Here is a 10,325-nt window from a genome sequence, read left to right as displayed (position 1 = left end):
GCAAGTGCAGAAACTCATTGGAAAAAAAAAACCAAACAACCCCAAACCAACCCACTGCTGAAAATTGAGCAGAAGAGCTCCCGTGGAAGCCCCTGAGCCGGGTTCCAGGCAGGAGCAGAGCACTCCAGCCTCCCACAGTCCTCTTGCCTCACAACTGCCTGGGCCACAATACACCTTGGTTGCTGCTCCAGGGCTTGTGCTACGTGTGTGGATGAACCGTTTGCCTTTATCTCCAGCAGGTGGGACATTAAAAAGGACAATCATGTCACTTCCCACCTAGCCCATGCTCCAGATCAGTGGTGGAAGGTACTTGTCTGCAATGTGAAACAGCAGCTCAAAGCCCCCTGAAAGGAAACCCTTCAGCTCACAGAAATAATTACAGTGGCAGTTTCACAGGAGGTCACAGGAGCCTTTGGAAACCTCCTGGTTAAAGCTGAGTAAGGGCCCAACATCCCGAGTCACCGGCACAGCCCTGCGATGGCCAGATGCCGGCCCGGTACCCGGGGTGCAGGGCAGCTGCTGAGCTGCTGCTGGGGAGCTACTCACTGCTTTCCACCAGGTCCCTGGGGAGTGGAGGCCGCAGTTCTCGCTGAATTCTAAGCAGCAGGAGTCCGGCACCCGGGTTGTATTGTACACGTCAAACCAGTCAGTGTAGTTGGAGACTCCACAGCACCTGAACTGGAAAAAGAAGAAGTGAGATGACACCGTAAGCATGAGCTGTCACTGGCTTCTGCTCGTTCTGGCTTCAGCCTCCTAGGGCTGGACATTCAGTGCATTTCCGTGACACCAGCAGAGGCTTGAAATTTTAAAGAAATACAAAGTTTCCTCAGCTTTACCCAAACAGACCCTTTCCCCCACTCTTTTATATGTTTAATTACGGTCTTGTGTGTAGCTAGCATTGGTACAAGAAGCAAAGGCACCATTAAGCAGTGGCAGGACACGGCACAGCTACAGCAGGACAATCCCAGCCACGTACTGGGGTTAAGAGTTGATGTGACTGAGCAGGATTTATAACTCTCGTTTGCAGCTTGTTGTCAGGAAAAAAATGATTTAAGGTACAGATACAGCACCCAGGAGATGGAGACACTGGGATCTCTACGGCACTCTACTTCTGAAATCATGATTGAAGTTAACGAGGCAAATTTCTCTCTAAGCTGTTAATTACTGATCACCTTTGAAACTCTCTGTCAGTCAGTAAAAGATGTATTTCCTCCTCTTCTCTCTTTGGTCCTTAATGTTTCCATCCATCTGATGCTGCTAAAGAGAGGTGCTTGAAGCGCCTGCACACGGCGACGCAGCGCACGATGCCTGTCAGTGCCACATCGCAAGCTCTGTTCGACTTTGGCAGTGGGATGAAGGTACCCGACATGTCCCTAACAGGACAGGGATTGGCGGTGACCAGCTTCCCCCTCTGGGAACTGGCCTGTTCCTGTGACACTAAATAAGCAAAGGCTCATTACCATCTAGATGTATTCACCATCTGTCACTCCTCTGCTAACGCTAAAATGCCTGAATTTGCTGGTATTTAGACACTTTGCCACTAATGAGTAAAACAAGACGACGTGGGGCTGCAGAACTGCTCTCCACTACGTCACACTTTTTGAAGACTCTGCCAGCCACCTACTTAGCCCCAGAATGACTTGCCAAGATCTGATTTTTTAACTGTGATTTTATATAAGCCCATAACATGCACTCATACATTCTGCTTCACATCCCTACAGAGACCGTTTCTCTTGTTGCTGATGGACTCAGAACCATGTAGATGTCGGCACCACCAGAACCAAGAAGCTAACTCAGATCACGATGTTTACCCTGGCTTGAGGGAGTTCTCCCAGTATCTGTACTGGTTGTGGAGTCAGTGGGCTGGGAGGGACGAGTGTTGCACACCCAGGATCTGCCATTCCAGACCAATAGATGGCAGGGGTGTCATGCGCTGCCTCCCGCATCCCACCGCGCTTTGAGCACCAGCAGAAAGTCCTCCCAGTGCTCCCAGCGTTGTTTTCCTACTGCCAAGAGAAGTAAGTAAGTCAGCAATCCTTCCCAGACTAACATCTATCCCCACAAGGTTCTGCTCACAGTTCTGATTTGCCCTGTGGCAGGAATCACTCATTAGGTTGCAGCGGTTTGGTTTGGCAGTTTACAGGCTTAATTCTCTACAAACTGACTTGAAAGTAAAAAAAACTTTGTGACTTTCTTTTTTTTCCCCTATGTTCCTGCACACGAGCCAGGAGCTCCGTGTGTAACAGGTCTGAAGAGCGGAGAGGAGCCGCATGGAACACATGGCACGCATTTGAGAAAGCTGGTTTATCTGAAATCTAACAAGAAGGTCTTGCACGCTGTCATCGTTAGAGTCAGGAGGCAGCTCTCTGACAGACAGTGAGAAGTGACAGCTTGTAAATAGCAACCCTTGAAAATGTGGCTCATCTGTGATGCAGAGAGCGCAACAGTAAGGGCTGAGACACTTGAGTGATGTTCCAGCCAAACACGAGTGACACGAGTTTGCATAAATGGGGACTAGACCCCTTCTCCCCATCATACCGCATGGCTGAGGGTGTCCAAGTCTGACAGACGAAGATGAAGATGAAGATGATGTGTGCGGGTGTTGTGGTTAAGGGCTCTGACCACTGCTGGGGACACCTGTGCCTGTGGAGCCTGGGAAGCAGAAGGTGGCTGGGCCACGAGCTGGGGCTGGGACTCCAAAGAGTAAGATCGTGGTAAGCCCGGAGGTGGGAACAGGAAGGGGTGCAGTGGCAAAGACAAGCTGCAGCTGGACACACGCTGCCTGCCCACACTGACCCTCTGTGTATTGTACAAGAGCAGAGGATTAAATATTGCTACTCGCCTGACAAGGCAGTTCCAGCCAGGGGAGAAGGGGCTAAGAAAAGATCAAAGGTGAAAAAGAATGAAGTAACATGAAGCTTAGTAACCTTGGGACGGGAAGAAATAACATAACTGGAAGAGACGTCATGTCTCTGGAAGACACAGGAAGGACGAGCAACGGAACTGGCAGCGGATGATGCACAATCTGGAAGGAGAGGAGGGACAAACACGGTGCTAACAGCACAGCGACCAGAGAGGGCACGAGCAAGGGAAGGAGCAGCGTTTGGTGAACACCAGGTCAGGTGAAGAGCATCTCTAGGGAGCAGAGGCACTGACCCATGGCAGTAGGCCAAGGAGGCAAGAACAAGGAACCAAACAGCAGTGGGGCTGAATGAGTCATCAGTGCAGATGAAGCAAAGGGGTTCTGTCTTCTGCTCGAAGGCAGAAGGAGGGGTAAGCTGAGAGCTCAGCAAATTCAGAGACTTCATTATGGAGGTCCAAGAAGAGGAGAGTGTGGGAGTGATTTTGGACCATGTGACAAGGACTGATTTATCCTGTGGGCATAAAGCTGAATGATAAGTAGCCAAATTATTGAGGGAGATGAGGGACTATGAGAAGAAAGGGGAATATTGAGGACAAAGAGCAAAATAAGAGGATTGTTTTAGAGTTGCATTAGATCTGAGAGTGATGTTCTCTTTTTGAAATTTACAAGGTTTCTGAGCAAGGGTGGATGCAGACAGTCCTACACTGGGAGGATGGAGAAAGCTCAGGTCACATGAAGGATAATTTCTGAGTTATACCAGACTTCACAGTCTTCCACAAGGCTGATGTTCTGCCAGTGCCACAAAGTTAAACTGCCTGACTGTCAGGAACCAATTGCAGACTTGATTCTTGCTACAGCCACATTTGGTTTTTGGTCACATTTACAGTCCCGTTTGTTCCCTTCAATAGTTAAGTAATAAAATTAGACAAGGTTGTCTCATCGATCAGTTCTGTTCCTGGTTTCAACAGGGAACAATACACTTATGTCTAAAAACCATTTTTTTTTTTTAAATTACAAACTAACAGTGCTTATTCTGGGGTAGCCAGACTAACACACTTTCATCTGTGGAAAACATCAGGTAGTGTCTGGAACAGCAGTAACCTGGGGACACCCTGACTCGGACACTGAGGTCACTTGATCCTGGGGCTCGCAGCTGGGCAGGGGCAGGAGTGATGAGGTGCAGCTGTACCTGCCTACAGGAACCAGCACGGTGACCCTCAGGCAGCAGTTCTGGGGACACTCCTACAGTGTGTGGCCGTTGCTCAAACAAGCAGAAGCTTGTCAAATGCCTTTGAGTATCTGAGCTCCTGCTGCTGAGTATTTCCAGGAGTCATAGAATCAAAGAATCATAGAATGGTTTGGGTTGGAAGGGACCTTAAAGCTCATCCAGTTCCAACCCCCCTGCCATCAGCAGGGACACCTTCCACTAGACCAGGTTGCTCAAAGCCTCATCCAACCTGGCCGAGAACACTTCCAGGGAGGGGGCATCTACAACTTCCTTGGGCAACCTGTTCCAGTGTCTGACCACCCTCACAGTGAAGAACTTCTTCCTAATATCTCATCTAAACCTCCCCTCTTTCAGCTTAAACCCATTTCCCCTTGTTTTGTCATTAACTGCCCTTATGAAAAGTCCTTCCCCAGCTTTCTTGTAGCCCCTTCAGGTACTGGGAGGCCGCTATAAGATCTCCCCGAGCCTTCTCTTCTCCAGGCTGAGAACTCTCCAGCCTGTCTTCATAGGAGAGGTGCTCCAGCCCTCGGATCATCCTGGTGGCCTCTTCTGGACTTGTTCTAGCTGCTCCAGGTCTCTCTTGTGATGGGGGCTCCTGGCGATACGCTGCTGTTTGTCTCCCGTGTTTCACATGGGAAGCTCTCTCTCCTGAGATGTCAAATCCATTCTTTCCCTCCTTTGTTAGAGACATAAATCACTCCCCTGGTGATTACCTGTGGGGTTCTGAAGCAGCTTGGTGCTCCCCAAGAGCTCAGGACACGCAGGGGCTGCTCGACACGACGCCACAGTCCAAGGTCGTGCTGCTGAGTGCTTTTCCCAGCCAAGCAGCACCACCAGCACTGAGGTCTTTCTGTGGTACTTATGGAACGCAATGCTGCTTGAAATTGCTTTATTTTTGTGTTAACAAGTAAGTGCTGCCCTAGCACAGGGTAACTAGGGCTGGTAATTAATGTGAAACACCAAGTTTCTATCTTGGTGCTATAAAGATGTAAGGAGTTGGATGTTTGTACCTATTTTACAGGCAATCCCAGCACTGAAGGCTAAGGAAGCCTTATTTTCTTTGCCAAATTCCTGCAAAATCAGCCAGGATGGGATAGGGTTCATGAAAATAAAGAGACACACAATCCTTGCTGCAGGCAGGTTTTGGCAATTCCTGGTTTTCTGGTGCTGTGAATGTGACAGAGAACGAGGAACAGGGTAAGGTGCATTTTTTTTCCACCTTTTTACTCCATCACTGTAGTGGGTGGTGTGGGTAACTTCAGCCGTGATGCTAAAGTACAGTTTGATCTAACAGAACCCCTGACTGCGGCAGAGGGAGATGGGTCAAATTTTGGTCTCCGTTACAGTGGGCTAAATAGACCCGAAAGGCATCACAGCAGTAACCGTGAGCTGAATTTGCTCACTCCAGTGAAGCTAACGTGTTTTCTGCACACCCCTCGAATTACTGCCTGGTTAGCAGAAAGAAATGTTCAAATATTGATCACAAAGGTGCTGGGGAGGAAGCAACAAGGTCCCTCCCAACCCAAACCATTCTATGAGTCTATGATTTTTTCCAAGATAGGAGCAGGAGAAATGAAGCGATGCCAGCACCATGATCACTCATGTCTGAGGGCACTGCTTTAACCACGGTGCTGTCCTTCTGCTCAAGCTCTGAAAAACACTTTGCAAAGAAAGGAGTGTGAACTCAGAGAGGACAAGGGAGAAGGATCCATCCCAGTTTCTGTTACCATCATGTTTTTTACATGTCATTCTCTTTTCTGAGGCTGCTGTTTTCCATCCATGTACAGACACGGCCCATAGCTCCACCAACACTGCTGTCTGCTGGTCCCATCAGAGAAGCCAGCGCTGAGCTGCTGTCCTCCACGGCCGTGTGGTTAGCTCTGACGTGGGGGGTTTTTAAGAGCTGTCTCTTAGGAGCCAGAAGGCAAACAGCAAGCCTGGGCTGGGACTTGCCTTTCAGCAAGTCCCCTGTACTGCCCTAATCCTCCTATCAGTGATTAGGCTCTACTGATTAGGGATGTAACGGATAACGATTATTACTGAACACAAAAAATAATACTTGGCATTTACATAGTGCTATTCAACTGCAAAGTGTTTTACATAATTAACCATGCTGGGATTGCCTGCGCTGCACCACTGCAATCCTCTGTTCCTAAGTAGTTCTGAAAGATACATGTGAAAACCAATTATGCAGAGCAGTAAGAACGGATCTGTGGGAGCTCTTTGTCCTTCTCCTCAGCGCCCAGTGCGGGGAGCACGGAGACTTTAATGCTGGGGTATTGTCAAGACAGTGCATGGTAATTTCATAGTTGTCATTTTAGAAAACAGAGTGACAGGACATGACTGTGCATGGCTTGTGAGATGGCACCTTCCTATTATCTTCTGGGCTTCTAAGACCTGGCTAACATTAGTTTCATCTGAAACTTTAAGAAACTCTTTAAACTGAAAAAGCTTTCAAGGCCAAAGGAACCGTGAAGACAGTTGAGCATGGCTGTAGCACCACACAGGCCACAGATGGTTGAGTCCTGCCCCAAAGCCAAGCTTGTCACTGAGCAAGACCATTTCTTTTTGACCAAAAACCCTGTCTTGGCTTCAGAGAAAAAGAATCCACCATCCCGCTGTACAATGGCATCCCACCATCAGGTATCTGCACCCTGGATCAGTTACAGAGCCCTGTTCCCTTCCTGCTCTCTTTGTAAGGACTGCTATCACATCACTACTTCGCCTTTTCCTGGTTAGAGAAACCATTTAACATCTCTCACTGTAATGTAAATCTCCCAAACCCTCATTATTCTTTTCCATCTCCTCAGAATCCAGTCCAGCTTGTGAACATCTTGAAAAAATGTGACTAGGGGTCACATCAGGTGACTACGGGGTTTATATCCCGTAAGTTGTCCCAATTATACTTTTTCCCCCACTTTTGCTATATGCTTTTAACAGTTCTTAGGATGTCACTGAAACCAGATTAATATTTACCACAAACATCTTAGTATTAGTAATTTTTACTACATTCTTACTATGCAGACTTAGGTTCATGTAAAAGAGTAAAACTTCTAATACTGCTGGATGCAAGGAATTCTATTCAAAATTTTCTCTATACTTCACATGTCTCACTCTTGGGCTAGTGCCACAAAATGCATTTCTCTTGTCAGTAACTGATGTCGCCTTATACTTGATCGGAGTGTTGGAGGAGGAAAATATTAACAACATTGCAAGATGCTGAGGCCTTTTAGAGGCAACCCAAAGAACCTTTCACATGCAGTGGTCAGGATGCAGGACTGGAAAGCTCATAGCTTGTCTGCTGGACCTGACACACAGTCCTGTTGCTGTCAACCTACTGCACCCAAACTGACACCTCCCACAGCCCCAAGATGCACGTGGAGTTTGGCCAACCTGTTCTTTTGTTCTGTTAGTGACCCCAGATTTTTAATTTCTCAGACCTTTTCTTAGCAGCCTGCCACTCATGTTATAGAATCCCAGACTGGTCTGGGTGGGAAGGGACCATAAATTTCATCCAGTCCCACCCCCCCTGCCAGCAGCAGGGACACCTTCCACTAGACCAGGTTGCTCAAAGCCTCATCCAACCTGGCCTTCAACACTTCCAGGGAGGAGCAGCCACAGCTTCTCTGCCCAACCTGGGACACTGGCTCACCACCCTCACACCAAACAATTTCTTCCTCACATCTCATCTCAATCTCCACTCTTCCAGTTTAAAGCCCTTACATTACCTTGTATCATACAGAAGAGCAGATGTGAATCTTGACACTACCAGACTGAAAGATGTTCAGGATTTCAGCCCAAATGGCAATAGAGGAAGTAGAGGGGAAATGAGCAGGTTTATCAAATGAGAGTGTGGTAGGTAGCCCATCAATCCTCTGAAATAGTTCATATAACCTTGGAAGCACTGGGAGAGGTTGTCATCTTGGCTGATTTAAGACATCAGAGGCAAGAGGAAAGCCCTGCCTGTCTGTACCACACTAGCACCTCTGAAGGAGACTTTGAGAAAGCTATGCAAGATTTTTTGAGTGAAGCCAAAGCAGTAAAGTGCTTCCTGAAGCAGAAGAAAAGTTGGAGCACTTTTCCTCATTCAAGAAGCAGAGAAAACCGACTCAGAAAGATCACTCCCAAGAGAACTGATTGAACTGAATATGAAAAGAGAAGGACAGAGCTGATAAACCTGAACTGTCAGTGATGGTGTTTCCTCAGCGAGCCAGACAAGGACAAACGGAGGAAGCCAGCTGCAGTGATCACCCGTCCTTACGAGGCAAACACTGTCAAAGAATCAGGGTATGACAGCAGTGGCAACGTGGCACACAGCACTCCCAGCCCATCTGTGATGGGGATGATTCAATTCTGCTGGGAAAAACATACTGACTGTAAGAGGAGGTTGCAAACACCATGGCTGGTTCCCATTTTGACTGCACCAGTGGAAAACCAACAACAGCAACGGAAGGAGACAGGATGGAAATGAAAAGGGGTTGAAGTGGTTCTCTGTTATTATGCTCTTGCTCTTCGTTCCCACGTGAACTGTCCCTTTGACTTTAAAGAGAGGGTACTGCTTGTTTCCTGTCTGACCTTCACTCTCCACACAGCACAGGACTATATGATATTTACGTGTCAATACAACAGAATTTTTTTAAAAGAAACAAGCTATCCTGGTCAAAGGAGAGATAAATTAAAATTACCATTTGTTACAAAAAGCAGAAAGTTTAATTGCTAATGTGCTGACTGGGTGGGAGAAAGAGATTGGCTTGGGATCTGGAGGTTCAATGAGGTTCACACCCAGAACATGCTGTTACAGAACCAAGAGGGTAAAGAGGAAGAAAAGAAAAAAGCTGAGACTTACATCTGTTTGAATGATGCTCCACGCGTTAGTGAGGCCAATATTTCCATCTGTCCCGTACAAATGAAGCCCTTTCTTCAGGTCCCGCTGAGCATAGTTGTCGATCTAAAATCAACAACAAAGGACACAAACTTTGCTGAGTACCATGTTTCAGAACCCAAGTGCATGGAGCACTTTAAGGAGATGCTGGACAACACACAGTCTTATACTGAAATCAATAAAAAGTGAACAGACATTTCCTAAAGCCTTTCTCCAGCTGAGCTGGTATCTATCCAGGTATCTACTTTTTGTGAAGAACATGAGGAGTTCCTGTGCTGAGTCAGTGTTCATGTTTCCCATCACTGACCTCCAGAACATCCTTTCCCTTCTCACTTAACCACCAAAATACGATAGAGAGACTGGATTCAGTTTAATCACCCATTTTTTTGCAAATGAGGCCTATATATGAAAACATTCACCTACCCACAGCATTTCCTCTTAGCTTATTATCTTTAATTGTGACCAAGTACCCCTCAGCATCTTCTGTTGGCTTCCTGGGAGATCAGCAGCAGCATTAACATTGTCCTGATGCTCTGAATTGTGTTCATTATCTCAGCCAGGGTACCCCACTTCTTACAGCAGGATGGCCAGAGTTCTGTTCAGGCAGCAGGGAATGAGCTCTCCAAAATTCAGGACAGACAGGATTTAAGAATTTAGTTACTAAAAGGAGCTGCTCTTAAATAAATGCATTTTTGTTGATTTAATGAAAGTTCAATGTTCTGCTTTAGAGGCTTGTGCAACTGAAGATGATGCTTTCTTGTTGAGACTCTGCTGGCAAAGCAGGTTATTGCTGGATCCACTGCTCAGCACCAGGCAGTATCCAAAGTGATTGGAACTGCCTCCCTCCCAGTCTAACCATACACACACATTCTACAGAACCAAGCAGACACAAAAAATGAAGTAAATATTAAATGGATATTAATGCTTTAACCTGATTTTTCTGTTGTAAATGCAAAGGACTGAATAGTGCTGCTGAAAATTTCCCCCTCCCCTGGCTGCTGGTCAGTGTCAGGGGCTGTTCAGCACCAGGGGTACAGCACCAAGGGTCAGCACGTCTGTCCCATCTGCTCCTCCATCAATCTGCTATAAATCTGACTGCAACATACAATGCCACTCTGAGATCTTTCTGCTGCAATGGTCAAAAAGTAAAAAACAAAATTAAATTCACTACTTGCTTCATGGGGACAGTCCTGGTTAATACAGACTCTTCCATACAGGACAGACAGGCAGACACAGTGTATTCTCTAGGGATTGCCCCTCTGACAACAAGCGTTCCCACTGAGAGAGGTCTAAGATGAAGTAAGCAATGTTGATTTTGAGCTAACAGAGGGAACAAAGGTGTTCAGCTTCTA

The 10,325-nt window shown here is 47.0% G+C and overlaps 1 protein-coding gene across 1 annotated transcript in view; it reads right to left on the bottom strand.

Moving 5' to 3' along the window:
• The window catches only part of TSPAN4 (tetraspanin 4), a gene marked incomplete at its 5' end in the record, with an annotated part of 12,710 nt that extends 3,671 nt beyond the window's left edge, over window positions 1-9,039 (bottom strand). Inside the window, 2 exons of the mRNA XM_010170033.1 lie at window positions 547-678; window positions 8,938-9,039. Coding sequence (XP_010168335.1) covers window positions 547-678; window positions 8,938-9,039 — 234 coding nt within the window. The remainder of the gene's footprint in view (window positions 1-546; window positions 679-8,937) is intronic.
• Between the last annotated feature and the right edge of the window lie 1,286 nt (window positions 9,040-10,325).

This window comes from Antrostomus carolinensis, unplaced genomic scaffold (genome assembly GCF_000700745.2).
Source record: "Antrostomus carolinensis isolate BGI_N321 unplaced genomic scaffold, ASM70074v2 scaffold30946, whole genome shotgun sequence".
Taxonomy (NCBI): Eukaryota; Metazoa; Chordata; class Aves; order Caprimulgiformes; family Caprimulgidae; genus Antrostomus; species Antrostomus carolinensis.
This window is presented reverse-complemented; position numbering and strand designations above follow the sequence as displayed.